Below are 24,776 nucleotides of genomic sequence, written 5' to 3'. Positions count from 1 at the left end.
AGCTGCGCTTGCGTAGTGTGGCGGAGTGCGCACCTTTTCGCGGCGCTCGCCGGTGTCGCTCCGGGTGGCGGCGGTGCCGTGCGAGGATGCTGCGCGCCGGGCTGGGCGGAAGGCGCGGCGGCCTGTGGCGGAGCCCCTGCCCCGCGGCTGCCGGCGGCAGCGCCTCGCCGCGCTGCCCCAGAGCCCTGAGCTCCGCCTCGGCTGGCAGCGGCGGCGGGGCGCGGGGCGGAGGCGCTCTCCCGGCAGGTAGCCGTGCCGCGCCCTCCTCCTCCTCAGCCTCCCCTCCGTCGGCTCGCCGGGCCCCTCTGCCCGCTGCCTCCCGCCGGGGCTCTGAGGCGGTGCCGCGCGCGGGTGGGCCTCGGAGCTGTTTCGCTGGGGGCGGGAGGGGTGTTAAGCCCCTGAGGGAGGCTTCGGCTGCCGCCAGCCCCGCCGTTCCCCGGTACTGCAGAGCCGGGCGGGGCAGCGGGTCCTGTCGCGTCGCCTCGGTCCGCCGCTTCGCCGGGGTTGCGCTGAGCCTGACCGCGGGGGACTTTGCACTCCCGTTGGGGAGCGAGGGGAGGGGGGGGATCGGCCCTCCCGGCAGCCTGAGGGGGAGAGCCTGCTCTGTCCAGCGCTAGGCCTCGTTTTTTTAAGGTTAAAAACCTAGAAAACCAACAAAAAGGTGGTTGTCTTTTGGGTTGTGTTGTTTGGTTTTTTTTTTTTTTTAATTTACAAAAATAAAACCGATCTGCAGCAAAGTCACTTTCCTCTGTCTTTCAGGTCTCTCCGTTATTTAGTAACATAGAAAAAATGCTAACAATTGCCCTGATTCTGTTAGAGGAAATACGGGGCTCTCGTTCTCCAGATGGACGTACCAAGTGCGTACATGGTTGGGGTGTACTTGTTGATAGTGAATTGATCCACAGGAGCAATGGACTTGATCATAACTTGATGTATGAATTAAAATGTTGCTTGTTCAAGCAAAGTAGAGACAATAGACTTAAGGAGTCATCTTCTCTGGAATTGGAATAGAATCTAGTTGCTGTTAAATCGCATTGTTGTAAAAATATTAGATGTACTAATAGGCTGTCTTCTCAGTGCCCTCTTCTGTCATTTAAAAGTATAAAGGAAAGCTTTTTTTGGGAATGTGATATGAAAAGTAATTTCTGTTCTGTAGAATGGTCTCTGTTGGTTGCTTACTCATACTGCTCTGTTAGAGCAGCCTTGGGACAACCTACTAGCTTAACTGAAGAGTTTAAATTGTATTGAGAGCGAGTGAATCTGTTTTATTCTTCATTTGTGAAAGGTACACATGGCTGTCTAATTTACAGTAAATTCATCATGGGAACAAAGAGTTTACAAATAGGATATAGTTAGAGCTGGGAGAGTGGATTTTTCTTCAATCATCAACTTACTGGAATAATTAAAAGCAAAAATATAAGAGAAAACGTGAGTTTGCATCTTGGAGAATTTAGACTATGCAGACAGAATTCCAACAAAAAACACTCTTTGGGGAAGGTTTGACTTTGTGTATGTGCCTGATAGAAGGCTAGCAAGGAGAGGGGAAAAAAAAAAAAACCACCCAAGGAGATACTTCTGGTCAATACTGGTCAGTATTGATCTCTTCATTTGTGGTGTGACTTTGTTTTTGTTCCTGCGCTAAGGGGTTGGTAGCACTCTGGTACTCAAGATCAGTGTACCAGAACTGCTATTTCTCTGGTAGTCAAAGGGCTTTCTGTTGTCATTGTTTTAGCAAATTAGCGTCTTGCTGGAATGCCAGTCTAGGTCCTGTAAGTTTTCTTTTGCGAATAGCTCTGCTCTTCTAGTTTAAAGAGAAGAACAGGTCTTTTTTTTTTTTTCTCAGATTTTCAAATGCAAGGTTTTGATCTCTCCCCTTTCTTGCATTCCTTCATCAATGTGGAAATTGGCGTTATTTAGTTGCCGTAAAAATTCACAGTGGTCTGTCACTGAAACAGCAATTGTACTCTCCTGTTCTGTTCCAACTGTAGAAGAGTCCTAATCCCTGGAGTGTTAGAGGTTGGCATAATGTGAGTGATATGATAATTAGTAAGAATTCATCAGTCTTAGTTATGCGTAAATGTATATTTACAGACTAATAACACTTTGTAGGTTTCTCTGAGAAATATTTTGATGGATTCCTGCAACTCAGCCACAGATAGAGAATGTGTTGGCGCTGAAAAGTTGCTGTTTTTCTGGTAGTGTACCTGTGAGAAATGTAAATAACCCTGAATGCTGGCTTAGGAGGAGAATGAGCCATCAAGTAAGAGAGTGCACACCTTTAAAAGCTGTGGAAAGAACAGAGGAAGATGGACCCTGTTTAACTAAACTGATACATATTTTTAGGGAGCTGTGCTCTTCAGTAAAGCTGTTGTTTACATGTTTTCTGTAAACACAGAGTGATTCTATTGTGAAGCACATGGTGCACTCGGTTCCTTAACAGAGAAGCATATGCTGAAGTGTTGGCTCAGCTAGAGCCAACTTGCTAAAATTGAGGTTAGGCTGGAGGATCTGTGGTGTTTACCTGGCACTAGTGCAAGTCTCTTCCAGCACCTGGAACTTTCACTGAGATGTGCAGCACCGAAGAGGCATGGCAGCCTGAGTTTTCCTAAAGGCTTTGAAATGCGCAAAATGCATGGCCACATCTAGATAAGCACATTTTTGACGTGCTGCTGGGTCTGCATAGTGTGTTAAAAACCAAAACCCGTTAAATCCTTCTGGAGTGATTTGTAATAACTGAGGAAAAGGTCTTGAAGAGTGGGAAGCAAATGTTCTCACCGTGAGCAGTAGAGTGAATGAAAACCTTTTAGCAGAAGCCTTTGATTCCCAGTGCCACTTTACAGCTCTGTAGCTTTTCCATTGTATATATCTATTTATATCCATCTTCTTACCACATATATGGCAAGGTAGGAGGGAGGGTTATGGGGGTGACTGAAAGGTGGCTCAGGTCTGCTGGAGGGAATGTGGAGCAGGTGACACGGGCATTTGCGGCTGCGTGACTCGGGAGATGCACTGCGCTGCCCTGCACGCGTTGAGGGACTGTAGTTCTTTTCTCCTTCCTGTTCTGTAGGGAAGTTTGTGCTCGAATTAATTGGGTTTTTTTTGTGTGTTTTTTTTCTCCCGCATGTTTTACATATTTCTCTTACCTGGACAAACACCAACAAAAGATGCTTACCACAAGTTAGTATTGTATAATTTTTGTGGTGTTGCCAGGCATGTGCTTTTTATTTTTATTTTTTGTGGTGTGAGACCACCTCCCAAATAGTCCTGAAATTACCATCCACATGGGGTAGGGAAGTGTTTGCATCCCCAGCCTGCAATTAAAGACACTGAGTTATCAGAAGATAACTTGCTTACCCAGCTTCCTCTGTCTGTGACACTGCCACTGCTGCTGTTTCTTAGAGCTAGTCAGGTTGGAAAGGGTGAGGGAAATGAGGAAAGCATTGTGATTTCCTAGTAGTTGTCTTGCATGTGCGACTGCCATTCAAAATTGAAGATGGAATGAGTATTTTCTTGGTTCAGATATTCTGTCTTCAGTTTTGTAACTTCTTTTTTGGAAACGCAGATATTCTTTTTCTTGTGTGATGCACGTGCATGGGTCTACATAGGTCAAAACACTTTGTGAGGATACTGTGCCTCGCATTGGTCTGATACCCGTTAGTTCTAGTTTGTGTCGCTCTGGTGTTGCTTGCTGTGCTTTTATTGGTTCTTCCAATTGTCATTAAAAGCTATATGAGTGTTTGTGGAAGACATGTATAAGAATTTCTTTAAAAAGTAGCTTTATTGTAGAATTTCTAGGTGTTCAGAATAGGTTCTGCAATGTGAACCATAAGGTTTTCCAACTTTGAAAGGCTTTATTAATGTAATATACTCCTAATAACCTACCTGTGCAGAAAGCTTTATTATGCTTTATTTGGGGAGGGAGATAAGGGAGGATGATGAAAGTGTGTCATAAAAATAGTGTTTCAGAAAACCAGTGAGAAACATATCTTAAAAATAAATGAAAATCCAAGAGTAAGTTACTGTTTTCTGTTTCTTGTCAGGTGGTAGTAATGTAAAGCCATTGGATGGTGTGAAAATTCTTGATTTAACAAGGTTTGTGTTTTGCCTATAATTTGGAACAGTCTGTCTAGATGCAAATATTCTGATAGGAAAAACTAAGAAAGCAATCTTTTTTAATATTACAGGGTGCTTGCAGGGCCCTTTGCCACAATGAATTTAGGAGATCTAGGTGCTGAAGTTATCAAAGTGGAAAGACCAGGTAAGATTTTTATTTGGCTGTTTTAGATGTAGAAAGAATGTGCAGTAGTTTAACAAATAGTTACTTATGTATTTTAAGTAATACATGACTAAGAATGCAAGATTAAAAAGTTTTGGAAATATTTAGAAAGACAATACTATGTTTATTTGGTGATGGTGTGTTTTTGGTGACAGAGTGTGTATGGTATTGTGCTAAGAAATAGTGAATTTTGTAGCTATTTGTATTTTTTTTTTTTTTTGAGCGATCAGTTTTCAAGTTTTGGGAACACTTTACATCCTCGTGCTATTTCTGTTGTGGTGGAGAACTAGTTAGTAGTAGGTTTGCTTATACATGTATGATCCGTTTGCACTAAGTTTAATGCTGTGCTCCGTGTATGTGTGTTTTGATCAGAGGTAGTCTGTGTCTGTATTTAGAAAAGAGTGTGACAAGGTTGAAGTTGTAAGGTCAGGTAACTCTTTCAGATATTAATGTGGAAAGCAGAACTGAGTTGTCACTTACAAAAATGCCTTGTTCCATCACTCAAAACTAAATTGATTTTGTTTGAATTGTTTGGTCTTCTCTTAGGTTTTAAATTGGGCTTGTGAATGGTTAGGTGTATGGTGTTTTTTGTCAAGTGGTGAAAGGATTAAGCCAGGGGTTTAAGTGTAGTACTGTACATGCAAAATTTGACAAACATGCAAATTCTTCCAGCAACTAGTTACATAAGGATTATGGAGAAGGTGATGTTCTCATTTGGGAATTCGGAATCTTCAGCTCAGTTCCCTTTGAGTCAAAATGTCTTAGAAAGTTTTGTGTAGGAGTACATCTTAATTACTCAAGATTAGAATACTGATAAAATGACAGGCACTTCAGTTTTGGAAATGGAAACTCTACCTTTTATTTTCATTTTTAATATTATAAGGAAGAAAGGTAATATGAACATTTAAAATATATATGTTGTTTGTTAGCACTGCTTTTGTGTAATATTATACAGATCTAGTGGGGATGGTAAGCATTTGACTGGTAGGGTATAAGGTGATTTGGCATACTGTGTCAGCTTTCTCCTGAGAAAAATTTTAATATTCCATTATGGTTTCAGGTTGTTAATTAAAAATTACCTTGTCAGAGAAAACTTGCTTTGGAATTGTGCAAAGTGAGCAAAAGTTATGTTTTGTATTAGGTAGTCAACTTTTTAAAGTCCAGGATCTGGTATTCCTGTATCAGTGGAGATGGGAGTTCATTGGAAAAGGGAGATTTCTGAATTACATGAAAATCTTTATGCTGGTGCTGAAAATGTCTGAGGTTAATGAACTTGAAGTGGGTGTTTTCAGATGAAGTGGGTGTTTTCAGATGCAGAAACTTGTGTAGCTCCTTCTGAGTGTGATTGGGCTCTGGATAATTAGCTTCATAATTTTATTTTGTTTTATTTTTTTGTATTTAGGTTAACACAATGTTTTTTTTCCACTCAGCACAGGCACTTCTTATACAAAGAGTTGTTGAGGATTGGGTAATGGTAAAAAATGCTTCATTAGTATGGCATAGCTACACTTTTTAGTTTTTAAGATCACACAAGAAAAATAACAAATTGCATGGTGTTTGGACTCTATTTTAGAAATATTCCTTGCTTTTGGTTTCATGCATCATTACGCATTTGAGGCAAGTAATTATACCACTGCAGCTGCACATTATGTCATGTATTTTCTCCTTCTTTAAGTTTCTGCGTTTTTAGTTTCTCTATTTTGATATTAGTAGTTTTGAAAAGAGCTGTTGAAGATAATTACACACTTGAGATACTAAAATATGTTATGTTCCCTATATTTTATTTTAAATAGGAAATATTGATTATTTGAACACTTAAGAAAACATTCAGTGTCTAACAAAAGTTTTGTCACATCATCCTGTGGGTCATCCTTAATCACTCGCTGTTGTTTCAAGTGTTTCCACTTTTGTGAGAGGGCAGAAGCTGCATCAATTTTGTGCTGTTAGATGAGACTGACAGTGGTATTACTCAAAGTGTCTAGGTAATAGGAATGAAGCAATATCAGCGATTAAGTATGAAATAACGGTTTTGGAGATTTGCATTCCAGCTCTGAGTTTTGCTTGGTGATCAAAGGAGAAGGGCAGCCTGAGAATTCTGAATTTTGGACTCTTTAGAATGTGATAAATTGGCTCTTTCTGTGAGAGGATGCCTGCTTTCCCAGGAGTATGAATCCATAAAGGATACTAGCCACAGTAGTGTCCTACATGGAGAGTATTACTGAAATGCTTTGTTTGAATGTCTTGAAGTGGTAACATAGTGGCATGAAGTGGTAACAGAAGAGAGATTCCTCCTCCCAGCCCCCCCCAAGCTTCCTGCTTGAAGCAAAATAGTTCTTTGAGATACTAAACAGTACGAATGTTGACGAGTAATTTATGTGTTTATATAACTTCTGCCACAGTTGGTCTTAAAAGGCTGTAGACTTTATGTTTCTATAGTGTATAGCATAATTATGACAGTGGCTGTATTGTGTAAGACCAAAGGTCCTTCAGCTTCTTTCTGTACCTGTGCTAGTACCAAAGGGTCTTCTGTGTTGCCTCACTAAGGAAAGTTTTCACTCACGTGAAGTTACTAAGTAGATGAAGTCTAGATATTGAAACAGGAATTGTAGGAAATAAGCATGCTTGCTGGTGCTCAGGATGATGATTATATCTGAATTTAAATTTAGCTTTAATGCTAATTAAATTAGATTGCCAGTCTTAGTTTTAATTCTCATTAAAATAGATTGCCAGTCTTCGTGACATTTAAGAAAGGTTTAAAATTGGAAATTAAGCATAAATGATACAGGGACATTGGTGTCTGCAGCAGCTTTAGTGCCATCTTGCTTTTCTGTAAGGCATGAGCATTTCTGGAGGGGCTGGAAGTGGGGAATTGCACCAACTATAGCAAGTGCTTTGTTGGTGTTCTGCAGCATGCAGTGAACAAGTTGTTGCTGGTCAGTGGTATCTTGATGCTGTCCAGAGTGTTTCTGGAATAGCTTATTGACCATGTGCACTGTGTGACTTGGTGCAGTGCAAGAGCTTCTACTAAATCCTTCCAGATTGCCTAAAAGAATGGCATTGTAGCTCTGCTTTAAATTAAAAAATAAACCACCTCCCCCCAAAAAAAACAGCCCACAAACAAAAACAATCAAAAAAACCCCCAAATACATTGGTGGTGTGTGGCTGTATATTTATATTGTAAAACCTATAAGTAATCCCAACACTAGCAAACGCTGTGTTCAGTTTGCTTAATCACATTCACTTTTAGGTGTTTTTTTGGCATAAATATCCTAAAATATGTATATGAAACTAATTTTTGTCCTGCCTGCTAGGTGAAGCTTAGGGCGTTTAAATAAAGAAAAACTTTTTATTATTTTTGTTTATTGTAAGTATAATATTGGACAACTATGAAAATATGATGCTATTTCTTTCAGGAGCTGGTGATGATACAAGAGCCTGGGGCCCACCTTTTGCTGGAACAGAAAGTGTTTATTTTCTCAGTGTTAACAGAAATAAAAAGGTAAATGAAGTGCTCTATTGAACATTAGCCTATGTTTTCTGTAATTACAACTGAAGATGTAACACTTCTCCCTTGTTTGATTTTTAACGTAGCAATAGTTACATTGGCCTTAAGATATAATGAACAAATTTTAGGAGAGAAACAAAGATTTCTTTTGAACAAAAAAGGCTGCAGACCTCTGGTATGGTGCTATGGTCAGCTGAGGCAAATTCAAAAAGCAAGAGTGATCCTTCCAGTCCTCGGTTGCTGGTGCAAATTGACTGCAAATGAGCCCTGCTGAAAGTAAGGTTTATTTTATTTGAAGGAGCATTTTTTCCAGGTGCATCAACTCAGCTGGCAGCTGGAGCTGGAGGAGGGGCAGGCATCATACCACAGTTAGGTTGGCTAAAGGTAGCTTGTAAAACTTCAGGATGAAGTTTCATGACGTGCCTTGAGCTGTGTAATGGCTTGTTGCGGTTGAGACAAATGTTTCTGGTGTCCCTGTGTGTACTTGCAGTAGTAGGTGCCGTGCAAACATACAGTGAGGAGGCTGCAGGGCAGCTCCCAGCTGCACATCTGTCAGACTGCTTTTGGCGCTTGTCTGATCCACTGGCGAGACAGTTCAGCTTGCTTTACCAAGAGAAATTTTTTTTGCAGGGGAAGGTGGAGTGTGTGTTTAAAATTTACTTACTTGATTTAGCTGTAGTGTGAAACTTGACTGTTGGTTATGTGTAGAAGAGGCTGATAATCACCAGAAGGGCTTTCACATAAATTAGTGTTGTACTTTTTTTTGTCCCCAGAGTATAGCTATCAACATGAAGGATTTGAAAGGAGCAAAGCTAATCAGAGAGGTAGGTCTTGATAGCATGCAAACTGTGCCTATTTTGTATTGTTTTGATCCTGAGTAATAAAGAACAAAGTCTGCATTTCAAGTATTAATTTGATATCAGATAATTAAAAATACGTATGTGTGGAGTAAATTTTTTAAATTACAGTATATAGCCTCTGTGCGTCTGCACTCAACACTCAGTGTAATTTCTAATGATTTTAAATATAAAAGTTATATGAAAATGACATAAAAAGCTTTAAGTGAAATATTGTGAGGAAAAGGTCTAACAGCCTAGTGCATTCCTCTTACTGTATTCAATCTTGCTGTGCTACTTCATTAGAAAGATTGATCTGATGAAGTCAGTGAGCAGTTTACAAAGAGGAGATAATGGGTGTTTGAATGTTACAGTGTATTCATGACTTTAGTTGCTGTGCACCTTGCTGAGAAACACTGTCCGGTAAATCAAATTTAGTATTTGTTTCTTTTTTTGAGTATTTGAGTTCAGAGTGTAAGGGTGTTTTAAGGGCGATCCATTTTTCTGTTGGTAAAATTATTAAAAGTGTCGTATTTCACATTCTGTAAAACTTGTGCTTCGTCATCCCTTTTTTATTTATTTGGCTGTGGTTTTATCCCTGCAGTACTAACACGTGGAAGAAGGTGAGCTGGCTTCTCTTACTGCTTCTTTCAATATCAGTTCTAATCACTTTTGTTTTCACAGTGAGACTGTATGTGTCCTGCAATAAGTGGAATTTGTCTGGCAGTATTTTTTGTTGGGAATATTGCGTGAAATGGAAATAGATTAAGTTGTCTAATACTTTCAACCTGTTCTTCCCTGTCAGCTACGTAAAAGACACTTCATCTGGAAATCTTTAGAGTTTATAAGCCAAGGATTCTGCAGTGCCTTTTCTCTTTGCAGAACAGAACCATTTATTGTTAATTTGTTATGAAGCCGTATGTTTATCTTCTAAAGGTTTTGGAAACACACACTGTCATTTTGAGTAATTTTGCGTGGTATAACACAGATATGTTTTGGATAAACTAGTTGCATTCTAAAGAAGGGATAAAAAGTTGTTCCTCTCATAAGAAGACTAGCTTGTTATTTGACCTTTAAAAATGATGAAATAAAACTACTCTATGCAAAATGTTCACTGATTCCATGTGTGTGGGCTGGACCTGTTTGAAGAGTTAAAAGCAGATGTGCCTGTGAGTCAGGATGAGCTGGAGAAAAGATGGCTTCAGTGTCAGCTTACTATGTAACTGCCACTGTTTGTGGTTAGGAAGTTCCCCTTTTCTCATCTTGATGCTTGTGCGGGAAGATTACTGCTTGATTCTGTTTTTAAGCGTATAACTTTCTGCCTGCAATATGGAGAACCTTTTTATGGTCTGTGGAGTTGAATGGCTGCTGACTTAAGAATTTGCAATATAGTCTTTGTGCCGGAGGCTCAGGTGACTGGTTGAGTTCAAATCCCAAGTGGTTTTTAAATCAGTGTAACATCTTTCTTCTCCCTCATTTGTTGTGCAAGAGCAGCATCCTCTGTCAGCTCAGTGCTGGGCTTCCCACTCTTTTCCTCCTGGTAAGATCTCTTGTACCACTGTAATGTAGAGCTATCATGATGCTGAAGATAGGATAGCTGCAGCTACAGACAAATGATTCCTGCCAGCAGCAATGCTAATTTTTCCCTTAGCTTGATGTCATTGAAATAGCCAAGCATGTATGAGAATTATTTCCTAAGATGTGATATGGAATTTCTAGTGGGAAAACTATATCTGTTAAATGTTTACCACACTAGCTGTGGAAATGAAATGTCCTGTCACATAGGTCTTTCCCTTGTGAAGATAAAGCTATGATGAGAAACCCAACTCATGGAAAAACTAGAAAGCAACCGCGAGATTTGCAGAACTGACCTAAAAATGAAGACAGTCAGTCTTGCTGCCAAGTCATTTCTTATAGCTTCTATTCTTTCTTAAAGTTGCTTTCATAACCACTACAGCTTTGTGTTCCTTAAATCAATGGCATACCTATCTGTGATATAGCAATGTTATGGACTGAAGCGATGAGACATTATTAAAATGTGACTCTACTTGGAGGAGTTGTTCATAGTTCTGCTTGATTTAGTGATACGTTTTGAAAGTATTGGGTGCAGACCTCTTGACATTCCATTACAACATCTCAGATGGAACCAGAATATAACTAATTCTGTTTGTAGTTTTGTCAAAAAAGAATGTGTAAAGGAAAGTTATCTGTAGTGGACTTCTTGTTGTCAGTTCTTTCTTGGTAACATCAGGACAGATGTGTATGGAATTGAGCATTGTTCAACAATGTATTTGTTACTATGAAATGTAGTGTTCATGTCTGTAAAGTAATTGGTGGCAAGAAGAAATTCAAGTTTGTGGCACTGGTTACTCACACACTGAGATGAATTGTGTCCTGAGCCTAAGCCTTACAAAGAAATGTAAAAAGGTTATAATTTTTTTATTAAGAAAGGTAGCATGGTTAGCATAAATTTTATTCCTACCTTTGTAAATTCCATATAGGTAGAAGGCAGCAGATCTCAGAATCTAGAAGCATATTAAAAATCAGGAGTCCCGACTGCTTTTCTTCCTTTGGCACAGCACTACAAAATACTTGTCCAAGGGTCTGCTCTTTCTTAATTGCATGATTACATGATTCCCACAAAATTATTCTTTGGTTGTCTTTTTTATGTTTCTTTATTCTGTGTCACTTGTAGCCCTGTCTTCCTTTCTGAGGCTTTTGACTCGCTGTTAACTGCCTTCCAAATATTTGTATGTTACCCTGAATGAAAATTATTTTCTCTTCAGTGATCGTATGTGCACCAGTCCTGTGCTCTGACATCCTTTTGTTGTAAAATGGCTCAAAATCTCTGCAGAGTACTATTTGGCAGTTATTGTCAGAAGCTCATCTCGGGAACCTTGAGGATACCTATCTCCCGAGTATTTAGGCTTGACTAATTAACTCTTCTATTTATCCCTGGAGAACTTTGGGGAATTCAATCGGGTGGGAGCTCATGGCACTCCAATTACCCTTAGCAGATAGGTCAACATGTCTCATACATGTTCTCACTTGATAAAGCAAACTATTCACACATACATGTATAAATATGCATGTGTATGTGTATATCTATATCTATGTTTATATATGTGTGTATGCACACTCTCCTCTGTGTGGAGGTTCTGTAGAAAAACAAAATAACCCCCTCAGAACAAAAAAACCCCACCCAAATAAAACTTACAAAAGATACGAATAGCTTGCTTTATCAAGTTAGTAGCATTGTTATTTGTTATTTTTCTTCAGTGTAATGACTACTTTGGCATGCATGATAGCTTTTTTTCCTTGCCTGAGTCATATCGGTGTCCTGTCTGGAATATATAGTGTTTCAACTTGGGTCTGTGTTGTATTGCTCTGTTAGTAGAGGTTAAAATACAAGTGATACATGTTCAGAGGACTTGTAGGACATGAAGTGTGAAATTTCAGTTGACAGTGGACTTAAAACTCCATTGAAATTGAAAATCCCTCTGAGTTTTAAGAACATAGAGTTTGTTTGGATCAAAGTCTGAGGCTAGTTCTCCATAGCTGCAGAACCCTGGGTACCTACGCTTGGTTCAGTGAGCATCAGAAAAAAGAAGTACCGTACACAGACTGCTGTCTTTATGCATTGCAGACTATTTCCAAGTGTCGTGAAAACTTTAGCATGAGAGCTGACACAACACTCGTAGGACTTCTTGAAAATTCGTGTTCATTTCTCTCTGAGAATGTACCCACTGCTAAACTGGGCCCAAGTCGTTGTATTGCCACTTAGCACTGTTGTCATCCCGTGTGTGTTGCGAAGTCCAGAGGTATGGTGCTTTATATGTTACAGTACTGTATGTCATGCTTTTTTCTCAGTGGCTGTAGGAGATGATAGTTCTTTAGTATGAGGTGGACAACAGCTCTTAAACCATTTTTAGCCCATACAGTCACTGTAAATTAGATGATAAAACCCCAGTGAAAGCAATTTACAAGTTGTAACTGATTTCCTCTCTTGAATGAATGAAGCTAAGGCTGTAGTATTACCAGTTTGAAAAGTGTTTGTGTATGAACTGTGAAGGATTTAAAGAAAAGATAAAAACCCCTTATTTTTTGTAAAGGTGTACTATTAAAGAACAAAGAGCTTGCCTCTGTTGTGTTCCCCTTGCCTTACTTTGATGGCTAGATCTGCTGTCCTGCACAGATGATTGGGACAGCTGTAGATCTGTCTGAGCTACTTCCGTTTTTACTAGCAAATGCTTTAGCTCTGTGAAAATCTGGACCTTCTTGACAACCTTCTTGTGAGAAATGTCTTTTTTTTTTTTTTAATAGCTTCCATAAAGTTATGTTCTGTTCACTGCTATGGAATCACAAGTTAACAAACCAGCTAGCTGTTCACATTGAAACCCAACAATGCTTATTTAGAATCTGGAGACTGTTTCTCATTTTACTATAGTCCTAGAAGTTCTTGACGCGGCCACTTTAAAAATACTTAATAACATATTATTAAATGCACCTTCACTGTATACTGAACTTAGTTTCTGTAAATGTTACTGATGTGTCTTCCGTGTGTCCAGTTAAACTGTTCGTAAGTTGTGTGCCACCTTGTCTGAATAAGAATCAGTTTGTCTTTCCTGTTAAATAGTTGCTGCCTTGGCAGCTTCTTTTGCCTTAAATTCAGATGCACAGCCCACATGCTAGAACAAAAATGCTTGTGATTGCTGTTATGATGACACTAGTTGATGGAAGCTGGTCTAATATACTGTATATATTAATCAAACAGCTATATCGTAGTTTCAGATAACGTGACTCTCTGATCAGCTGCAAATAGCGTCAAGAAACTAAACGTTTTATGTTATGCCTAAAAATGTATGCACAAACATGTGTGACTGTCAGGGAACAGTTTCTTAAGTTCTGGGGCAGGGTGGGGAACAATTAAACAAAAAAACTCTACAACTGCCCTAAGGCATACTTCTTTCTTTTAACATGTTCTCTTGCTTTGGGAGTTCTTAATTAGTATTAGTCCTATTGAAACACGTATATGTATATCTATTTTTAACTTTTATAGGGAAAAAGAAGATGTAATTTAACACCCATCAAGGTTAAATTTTAATCTTTAACTTCAGTAGATGTTTGGACTAGGTCATTAATTTAGATATGGTGGAGAAAATCATATTGCAGAGCTTGACAGCACTGTTCTAACTGAGGTGACTTTAAGGTGTTTGTTTTAACCTGATACAATTTTTGGACTCCCTATTCTGCTTCTGCGTACAGGAAATGAGATGTATGGCCTCTGCTACAGTAATTGTAACCTATGATTTTGAAATGAAAAACAATTTATAAAATTTTTTCCAAGGTAGAGAAAACATGAAGGGTAAAGATGTATTCTTTCTCCTCCCTTTTTCTTAAGCTAAGTACTGGTATAAAGGTGATGGTGGTTCTGTAAACTGTCATGAAGTCTTGGGGAACGGATGTTATACTGATAATGAAATTATAATTTTGTCTAATTGCTTTAGGAATTTGACAGTCTTTTTTTCTAGATGCACAGTATCTCTAATGTGTAGTTTGCAGAGATGCACAGTCTAACAGGCCAAAAAATATCTCTCTAGGTTTGTATGTTTTCTTTTTGTCAGAAAGACTTGAGCCATTTTGATCAATTATATTGTTAAATTAGTTTACATAAGGAATTTATTGAACTTTTGGAAGCTTATTAACAAATCTTACTTATCCTTTTCTTTTCTAAAGCTTGCAGCAGTGTCTGATGTTTTTGTGGAAAACTACATCCCTGGGAAACTGGCTGAAATGGGTCTAGGTTACGAAGACATTAAAAAGATTGCTCCTCACATAGTGTACTGTTCGATAACAGGTATTTTAATTTCAATTACTTGTGTTCATTATTTTGTTTATTAGAGTCCACTTGTTATAAAATCATGTGGTTACATAGAAGTAAACTATTTTGATGTCAGTTGAGATAAATTGAAAGGCAGTGAGTTTGTTCAATTCCAAAACAGTTATAGAAAAATTGGGAGGCAGGAACCATGTCAACAGCTTCTAAGTTGTTCAACAGTGGCATTACCATGCCAGCCTGGAATGTTCCTATTGACTTCAGAGGAGCCAGGATTGGCTGGGCTCCTTGCATTTTGCTTTGAACTGATTGATAACTGGGATCTTTTTTCCAGCAGTGTTACTGTATCAGTTTACATATTGCAGGTTTCCAATCTGGTAACATCAGTATTCTTTACTGCCCTGAAGCATCTCTCTCTTCAGAATTATGTGGGTGTATATCCAGAGAAGTTTTACATTACTTTTCTACAGTGTATTGCCTGGCAACTGAAATGGTGGAAGAGTTGTAAGTACTTTATAAATGCTGAGAAGAATGAAAAGAAAGTAGACATACGAGTATCAGGAACTGCATACATGTAAAAATAATTTAAAGTCTGAAAAATCACTTGTTAAAAAAACCAAAACAAAACAGAAACAAAAAACCCAACAAAACCTAAAAAACCCCAAAACCCACAAAAACCACCCCCAAAAAATCTTGATCAGGCACTAAAACTGAAGGATCTCTAGACTTTACAAATATTTTTAGACTGGTTTAAAATCTTAGTTACAAACCTGTTATGCCTTTGAATTTCTGAAGAATAAATGCCTTTGGCTTTTTAGTTACTGGGTATTGCTGTCATTTAATAGGAACCAAGTAGCTTTTTGTCAGTTGTGATGTATTTATCATGTCTGTATGGCAAATGTCTGAAGAAGACGAGCAGAAAGGCAATTATATTCAGGTCTTGCTGAGATCCCTTTGTTTAAATACATTTTTAGGTTGGTCAGTCGCTAGTTACCACAATGTTTTGCATATTTGCTTATGCATGTAATCTCACAACTGGAATTTGTCAAGTGGCTTTTCCTTTTTTTTTGTTTGATTGCTGTACTTGTAATTGATGAAAAAGAATAAAAAATTATACCCAAGCTACAATTTATGTGAGGTAGCTTGGCCTTTGATTTGGTAAATGCATTTTTCCATTCACGCTACATGTCACCTTTTGAGTGCTTTTGTATTTTACTCATAATAGACAAAAACCTTACTTGAAGTGGGAGCCTAAGGAGCGATAATATTTAATTTCACAGAATTGTTTAGGTGGAAAGGACCTCTTGATACGATCTAGTCCAACATCTCTGCTCAAGCAGGGTCTGCTGTAGCAGGTTTCCCAGGACTCTGTCCAGCTAGATTTTGAGTATTTCCACAGCTGCTCTGGATAGCCTGTTCCAGTGTCTGACCACCCTCACTGTAAAAAAGTGTTTTGCTATATTTAGGAAAATTTGCCCATTGCTTCTTGCCCTGTCAGTGGGTGCTACTGAGGAGAGTCTGCCCCCCTCTTGCTCATTCCCTCCCACTGAGTATTTATATACATTGCTAAGATTCGCCTGAGCTTTCTCTTGTTTAGGCTGAAGAGTCTCGCCTGTCTTGCCATCTCATGTGTCAGATGCTTCAGTCTCTGAATCATCTTTGTGGCTCTGTGCTGGACTTACTTCAGTATGTCCGTATCTGTCTTGAACTGGGCACTGTACTCCAGATGTAGCCTCACCAGTGCTGATTAGAGGGGAGGGGTCCTCTCCCGCAGACTGCTGATGACACTCTTCCTAATGCATCGTAAAATACTGTTGGCCTCCTTTGCTGCAAGGCTGGATGCTTTACTATGTCCTGTTTAAGTGCTGCCTAACTTCTTCCACTGAGGGTAAGTCTTCCTTGCTTCAGACTTTCCCTCTAGTCTCAGGGACCTAGGACTCCTGAGGGCTGTCTTTCCTGGTAAATACTGAGACAAAGAAGGCATTAAATCCCTCTGCTTTCTCCAGGTGCTTTGTCACTGGTTTCCCTGGCCCATTCTGCAGTAGGTCCATGTCTTCCATAGTTGTCTTTCTGCTGCTGACTTTCTTTCAGAATCCTTTCTTGTTGCTCTTCGCATCATTTGCCAAATTCAACTCCAGGTCACCCTTGGCTTTGCTAACCATATACTTGCGTGATCAAACAGCAGCTCTATACTCCTTCTAGGTCACTTGCCTCTGCTTCCACCTCTTGCACACTTTCGTCGTACTGTCAAAACAAGTTGGCCAGAGATAGCACAATTTTGCTCTTTAAAGCTTTGTGTGATACGCAGTTTACAATTGTGTTATACGTAATGAAAAACACACAAATGTTAAAAAATATATGAATACATAACTAAAGATATTTTTTTTCCATTCATGGACTTTGTTCATTTGAGGTTGAAAGTGTTCAGGAGGTAAGAGCTAAGCGATGTTTGTCAGACACCCGTAAAACAGCTTGGGATCTTAAATTATGGTTGCTCAAGTCTTGTATACTCAGCAGGTGACAAGGAACATCTATATATGTGTACATATTTGATGTATCTTCTAGGAGTAAAGACATAAAATCTCTAGTACCCTTGAAGAAAAAAAACAGAAAACAATGAAGTCAAGGTAGGAAATAGCAAAGATTTAATCTAAGTATGTTAAAAAAAAGGCAACCAGACTGGGACCAAATGTATGTCTGTCACAGAAAGGGCATGATGGTGATACTTAGGCAGTAAGTTTTTTGGCACAATTGAGCAGAAAACTGATTTAAGAAGAAAGAATTCATGTTTGATTTCTAAAAGCTCTGTGGCCGGATTCTAGATATTACAATTCAAAACCATTTTGGTGGTTGACTTTACTGCGTTCAAATATACTTTTTTTTTTGTGAGGGAGGATGGGAGGAGACTAGAAGAGGTTTGATGTAGTTATGTTTAGCTTAAAAAAAAAAAAAAAAAATCCCAAATCAGTGAAAAGAACATCAAGTTGTTAAAATTCTTGCTGAGAAAAATTGCTTAGATTAGCAGCTCAGATGAAAACATGAATGCCTATGGAAAGAAGCCAAGAGAACTCTTTTTTTTGTTTTGTTTTTGCATCATAAATAAGGCTAGACAAACAGCAAAGGAGGTTGACAAAAGTGTTAAAACATCTTCATGGCAGCTAAGTTATGTACGCTACTATTTATTATGGGGAAGGTTAGGGAGTTTCCATACTTGAGACATTTTCTGTAAGGGATCAGTCTGAGAAACTTTATTAATCTGAAAAGCCAGTATAAAAGGCTTTTAGAACAAATTGGTAAATGAATGTTTAAACCACCTGTAGCAGTATATCTGAGCAAGGTGACCTTTTGGTTTGATCCTGTGTTAAGACATGTCATAACTTTGCCAGTGAAAATGTGCATACACACAAAATTTACTGAAAATGTCGAGTTGTTCATGTAAACATAAGAATTAATTAACTTTCCTTTTCTCAAGCAAACAGTGGATCTAATTGGCAGTCCTTTGCCTTTGCAAGGCACATCTCACCCATGTTGCTTGCTATTCATGGTGTTAAAGTGCTTTGCTTTTTCTTCTGGGTTCTTGAATGTGGAGGCCTATTAAAAATAGCGGGGCTCTGGGCACAGTAATTTGTCTGTAAGCAGTCTTGGATGTTTTAACACTGGGCATTGCAATGCTTGACCTGAAGTACAGGCTTATGTATGTTGAGGCATCAGAGTTGGATGGCTGGTTTTGTGAGAGACTGGTGCAGAAAGCAGGTAACTGCATTCTGAAAGGCCAGCAAGAAGGGCTCTGTTCCCTTGACAGGAGCTATGCTTATGACACTGTAAGAGAAGGATTGGTGTTGAAGTGGAATGAACTGAGACACGCTGACTATAGTAGTTTCCTGAGAGTTCAGATATAATATTTCAGATAGAGACTGAGAACACAATCTAAGGTTATTTGGTAATGCCATAGAAAGTTATGTGTATATAAAATGCTTAGCTAGGGATATGGAAAATATGAATTAAGGAAGATCCAAAGAGAAGTATTGTTTGTCAGATGTAAAAGATGTGCTGGCCTAGAACAGTAGATTAAATGGACTAGTTGTCTTCCCAAATGTTGAAAATTGTTGAGACGAATCATCTTGGTCACAGTAACCCCCTTTACATCTAAACAGTGGGATTTCATCCATCATTTGGCATCTCACAGGGCTCTATAAGAGCTAATAGAAAGATGTTAGTTCTCAAGCCCTTTCTGGTTTGAGAGTCCTGTGAAGGATAACGGATACACAATATAACATGAATTATGTTCTGAGGTCTTTGAATAGATGATTGGTTTATGCTGTTTAACTCAGCCAGTTTTGAATATACTTTTTTAAGGGTGTATTTTATGTATCGTAACTATTGTTACAGACAAAATTATGCTGGTCATTGTTAATGACTGTTATGAACTGTATGACATTTTAGATGTGAGAATATGTAGACACAGACGTTTTGGCGTAACATTTGCTAATAAGTAAACAAAATAATCAAGAAATAAACATGTACAGTGTGTGAGAATTGGAGTGTTTTTCCAACTTTGGTGTTCTTGTTAGTCAGTACACATGTTGAAGACATTATAGCCGATTCATTTAATAAATTACAAATAATTACTGGATACTACTTCCCTTATCCATTTAGTTAATTCATTAATGAGACTGGATATCATCTGGAATGTTTTGGTTTCTTGTTTTTGAAACAATATTATTGAAAGAATTGTTTTCACCCTACAGCATAATTTGTGTAGCAGCGTGATCAAGATGTCTGTAAGTTTCTTGGTTTTTTTTGTCATCTCATGCAGTTATCAAATGCAAGTACAAATAAATCAAATTGGATATTAAAACTATTTTAGTTTTAGGGGTCATCCAAAAATATGGTAAGTAATTTTCTGATTCTAAACTGTACTGTATCCTTCCCTTGTATTACTCAAGAGAGAGTGTGCTCAAATTGTTGTCATTCTTATCAGTGTTATCATGATTGTTGCACTTTGGAGGAGTTGTGCTTTCACTTTTTAAAGACTGTTATTTGTGACAAGATTTGTGTGAAAACATGAGTCTTGCATTTGTCTTCAGACCTCAGAGTCATTAATTGATAGCACTAACTGATAGCCTTTTGTTCTTAATGGTTCACCTTCTAGAACATTGTTATCCTAGTCACTGGCTGGTTCAGCACACGCGGGCTGCGTTTTGTATTTGTGGTTACAGTGATAGTAGCCATTACCTGGTTATGGATTAGGTGATTTCCCAGATCCTTGCAGTGGTTCAAATGCAGTGCATTCCTTGTGATACTGTTGTTGTGTGTCCTGTTACACAGGAATTACTGTTTCATACTGCTTGATGTTGAGCCAGATGGGGCTGGGCTGTCTTTGCAGTATATCTCATTGACCATATGGTCATGAATTGTTCATGTGTGCCATCTGTAATATAACAATACCTGTACGTATTCTGTTAAACTTATTTCTCCTTCTGGATGCAGGTGGAATATCATAGAGATGTCATCAGCTTACTCTGAATTTATTATTTCCTTTGGTCTCCTCACTTTAATTTGGGGTATCACCATGAAATCTAGTCTAATCAGTCTCGATTCTAGTACTGTTTGGTTCCTTCTAGCCTTCCTTTCTCCTCTCGTCTGGTGACCTAGAGAATAGTGTTTCTGTTCTCAGCCTCCCACCTACATGATGCATTTGTGCCCTCTTCTTGGTCTTGTCAGATCCATTTCACTGCCTTCTCGATCTGTACCCTCACCCTGCCCTTTCCTAGCCGTGATTTCCCACCTCTTCCAGTTCAGTTCCTCACCAAACATCAGTTTCCCTTATCTCCTTTGGCTTTAGGCTCACATTTTCCTACCAACTTCCTTCTCCAAGTAATTGTGTTCTCCAGTCCTTCAAAAACTTCATTGTAACCTTCATTTTTTTCTGTTTCTCCTTTTCTACATTGCAGTGCTAGTAGCAAGTGAGCGGAGGGGGCACCTTCTTTCTATGCTTGGTTTTTGTGTGCTATGCTCATGCACAACAAGTGTGAGCAGTAAATATAAACAAAAATTGTCGTAGAGCATGCTCAGTTGGTCTGGGGGGGACAGTGTGCATTTTTCAGAATAAACTGCTGGGATGTGTGATATGGTGGAGCATGCACTTCAAGTACTGAATCTTTGGAGATTTTAGTCTTGAAGCACTAATGAGTATTTCTTTGGAGAGTGTATAGTTCCCAGCCCCTATGATACCTTAAAGCTGGATTTGGAGATTTTTCTAGTGGAAATAAAAAAATAACAGCATTAATAAAAAAGTATAGCCATGACAAAAAGGTCTTGCTTTCTTTAAAGTCTTCAGTGTAAATAACAGAAATTCTTGGGGTTTTAAGCAAACAGCTGTTTTATTTTTTTTTCTAACGTAGCAACACAAACCTGTGTCCTCACTGGTTTTGTGCTTAAGAACAGCAGAACCGTTTTCTGAGAATTTCTGAAAATATTAAAATTCTTATTCTTGTACAGCTTCAACTGATCCAAAGATCAAGATTGGACTCTCTTACATAATATGCTTTTTGTTAGTGAAACATGTATGGAGGTGACTGGTGCAGTTGAATAGGCACATGTTGTAGCAGAACGTAAAATCTGGACGTCATGCTCCTTAGAGGTCAGAAGATACGTTACTTGATGACTTATCCAGAACTGAGCAAGTTTTCTTAAATACAGGAATAATATTGGTATGGAACTGCCTCTTTCTAAATTTTGGGCTGTTGCAAGTGGTTGGTGATAGTAAAATGAAATACAGTGTGATTTTTCAGAAAGTCCAGAGTCATATGTATGTGAAGAGTTTAGACGTAGGTAAGCCAGATGCAGTCTCCTTTATGGCCTTTTGGAAGGCGTGATTAGCAAACAGACTTTCTTATCCAAACAGCTCTGACTGAATGTATCCAGCCCTGCAGAGACTGTTGCAGGGTTGCGAGGATTTCCAGGACACTTCCCAACATTCCTGGTGCTCGGAGTGCTCTCGAGCTGCAAACTGTCTGTTCTCACTTGTGAGTTGGCTTTGCTGATGAAAGTAATCTTAGAACTAGTTTAAATATAATATGTTTTGACAGTTCTGTGGTTGACATTGGTTTAAGCTTTTGAAAATTGGCTGGTTAAAGTAAATCATGTACAGGTCACAAGGGAGTGACCATTTGTTGCTATGGGTATGGTCTGTGTAGGGCTTCCACTAAGAAAGTCACAGTTGATTTCTGAACAGGAGGGGGCACTGTTGAAAAGGACAACGTTGTTTTCAAATCAAAGCACTTTTTTTCCCTTTAAAGCCCCAGAAGACAGTATGTTTTGAAAGAATTTTGTAGTTCGTTTTTGAATGATGAAAGCTATTTTTCTCGGGTTCTCTGCCCTCTCCTCTTGCTCTGCTGAATGAATTGTGCTTAGTCTTCTCTTGTGGACAGATGTTGCCAAAGATAGTGTTCCTCAGTTTTTTTGTCGCCTCCCTTTCTTTCCTCCTCCTTTTCTAGAAAGTAATACTTTGTCTTGTATGCAGGTTGCTTTGTATGTTGCTTGTGGCATTACAAAATCTTGTTTCAATATTTTGTTTTCTGTCATTTCATTTCTTAAAATATGGGTGTGATGCTTAGTTTTCTGCTTTTTAAAGAAATTTTATGACTGTAAAGACTTTTTGGTGTACTTGTACATGAAAGAAATAGGGTACATTATGATAATCGTAGAAAATCTTAGAAATATTCTTAGTTCAACCAAAAGAAACTACAAAGATAAGATTTTTGGGATTGGTATTTTTATTAACTACATTACTACAACACATTACATTTCTTGGGGATTTGCAGTCTCTACCATGAAGAACTTCGTCTTAACTTTGAATTTACAAATACTTTGACTGTACTAAACTGTTAATTTGTTTGCAAACAATATTGTTGTGAAAAGGCAAAAATCGGTAGAAAGAATGGCAAAAGGTTTATAGAAGAGGTGCTGTGTGTCATCTGAGTTTCATATGGATCTGAATCTGGAATTGTTTATGGAGCTTTATTTAATGTACATAAAGGTCTTAAGATCCATAAAGGAACACTTTTCTTCAAATATAAGAAGTAAATCTTATGTGTCTCTTGAGTGATTCTGATGAATCTATGAGAAGGAAAGTACTTTTTTACTCCACACACTTATGTAAAAGAAAGAGAACCAGCATTTGGTACTTCTCAGTACATCTTGTTTTGTACTGTTAATTTGTAACGTCTTCTCATGAGAAGCTGTAATGTTATAACTTTGATGCGTTATTCTACTTTGCCTCTAGTATTTTCACAATGGAAAAGAAAAGCCAGCTGCAGTGTGTTTTGCTGGGGAAAGGCTAGCCAAAGTGTTCTTCAGATCCTCTAATTTGTGAACTAACTGTGGTAAGATGTGGAATTGCCTTGGATTAGGTACAGTCTGTAGACTCCCTCTTACCAATGATTCTGGCCTGTAAAATTATAGATAACTTTGAGTGTCTGTGTCTTTGTGCCCACTCCTTCCTCTAATAATTGATGTTCTTTGTGTTTTCTAGATAGTTACAATCTGGATATAATTACCTGGTACAAATTTATAGATTACCTGCCAACAAAGTCGTAACTCCTACTTAAATTGGTGTGTAAGTCATAATATGATACCATTTGGCAAAATAATTTTGTGATAAAAATATGATAGCATTTGGCAAAATAATTTTCATGATGCTGTAAATTATTTATTGATAGCATACAAGTGGGAAACTAAGTAGCATTCAGAAGCTGGCTCAGAAGCTGGTTGCAGTTGTCACTAGATAGTAGCAACTGTAGAAACGGTCTTGGTCATTAATCTGTTCAAAAGTTATTAACATTTGTCACTTAAAATTACTAAAAAGAGGATTTTTTTTTTTCTGTAATTGCATGACAGGAAAGTGATCCTAAAACTAGGCACAACAAATTGAGGGGGGAAAAAAAAAACAGGTAAGGCAAAAAAAACCTGCATAGCAAAATGCATAGGCTGGTTGAGCCAAATAGGCCAAACAGCCAGTGCAACCAGGATAATGTGCAAAGTGAAATGGAAATTAGGAGAATTACTGAGAATTCGAAGAGTTACAACAGTCTTTTAAATATATTAAAAGCAGGAGTAATTTCAAGAATGAGGTAATTAAGGAAGCTGGAAGCTGCAACAAAGAGGGTTGGTGTCTTGGTGAAAAGATATTCATAGAGAAATTTTCAGCATATCTGTTGTTTTCTAATAATAGAAGATACTGCACTGTCAGAGACAGATATGTCAAAAGAAGAATTGTCAGAACAAACTGGGTGTCATGCTTCCAGTAGTTCTTGATGTGGTTTAAGAACAAGGAGGCAGATCTGGAAAACTAGGAACATTATACTTCTCTTAAATAAACACAAAAATCACAGGTTTGCAAGTGTGTGAGTATGAACTGAAGTGCTGACAGTGACTGAATAAAGCGTTTGAAGGGTAAAAAATATGAAGCTTCTACCTGAGCTTGATTTGGTGAAAATAGAGCCTTCCAACATGGGAAAAGAAAATAGAGCCCCTCTAATCTGTTAATTTTTGCATTATGTGATTGCAAGATGGATGGATTGAAGATTTGATCTGTCACTTTTTTGATAGCTTGAAGTTGTGTGTGAGTGAGCAGTTAAGAGAAATTAGTAATCAGGATCTAGAGATTAAATAGTCCATGAGAACAGTTTTTGAGCAGTTGACTGTGGATTTGAGGGGAAAAATCATTACTGGGACAATATAATTACCTATTTATAGTATGGTAATAAACATTGCATTGTATATTTTGACTGTAGTAAAGTTTTTGACACTCTTCCAAAATACTTTCACAGACAAACTAGGGAAATGTGACGTACAAGAAATAATGAAAAAAATGGTTCAAGACTGATCGGAAATTCCCTGGTATCTTAGGTCTTGTATTAGAGAAAGAACAACTATTGGTATTTCGTGATTGACATGGAAGGTAATACCTCAGACCTGATGTTGCAGGATATTTTTTTGCTCAAAATAGGTAATGGAATAGAGTATGGATGACCCCAAAATTCTCATGTTGTCATGAGGTACAGGGTGTTTGTGGTGGGTTTTAGAGTTGAGGGGTAGGAGGAATCCAAACCTGATTTACAGATGGAAGACATCACTTTCTTTATAGGCTTATACTCTCCTTTAAAATGATTTCTAGGGGTGTGGGTAGCTCTCAGAAGAGTCATGGAGGGCTGGTCTCGGCAACTCTGCTCAGTTTTTCTTCCTGAAGCCAGGGATTTAAAACATTCCCAGCACTGCCTGTGCAACTACAGCCCCGTGGGCAGTCCTGTGATGAAGTCC

At 38.4% G+C, this 24,776-nt stretch overlaps 1 protein-coding gene across 4 annotated transcripts in view; it reads left to right on the top strand.

Moving 5' to 3' along the window:
• SUGCT (succinyl-CoA:glutarate-CoA transferase) overlaps positions 1-24,776 on the top strand; it is a 339,843-nt gene continuing 315,067 nt past the window's right edge. For 3 of the 4 annotated variants that reach the window (XM_075418586.1, XM_075418583.1, XM_075418585.1), the window contains exons 1-6: positions 1-246; positions 4,041-4,092; positions 4,185-4,258; positions 7,690-7,775; positions 8,555-8,605; positions 14,354-14,474. In XM_075418586.1, the coding sequence (XP_075274701.1) occupies positions 87-246; positions 4,041-4,092; positions 4,185-4,258; positions 7,690-7,775; positions 8,555-8,605; positions 14,354-14,474 (544 nt within the window). In that variant the 5' untranslated portion in view covers positions 1-86. The remainder of the gene's footprint in view (positions 247-4,040; positions 4,093-4,184; positions 4,259-7,689; positions 7,776-8,554; positions 8,606-14,353; positions 14,475-24,776) is intronic. The other variant, XM_075418584.1, reaches the window with a different exon arrangement.

This window comes from Opisthocomus hoazin, chromosome 4, assembly GCF_030867145.1.
Source record: "Opisthocomus hoazin isolate bOpiHoa1 chromosome 4, bOpiHoa1.hap1, whole genome shotgun sequence".
Classification (NCBI taxonomy): Eukaryota; Metazoa; Chordata; class Aves; order Opisthocomiformes; family Opisthocomidae; genus Opisthocomus; species Opisthocomus hoazin.
This window is presented reverse-complemented; position numbering and strand designations above follow the sequence as displayed.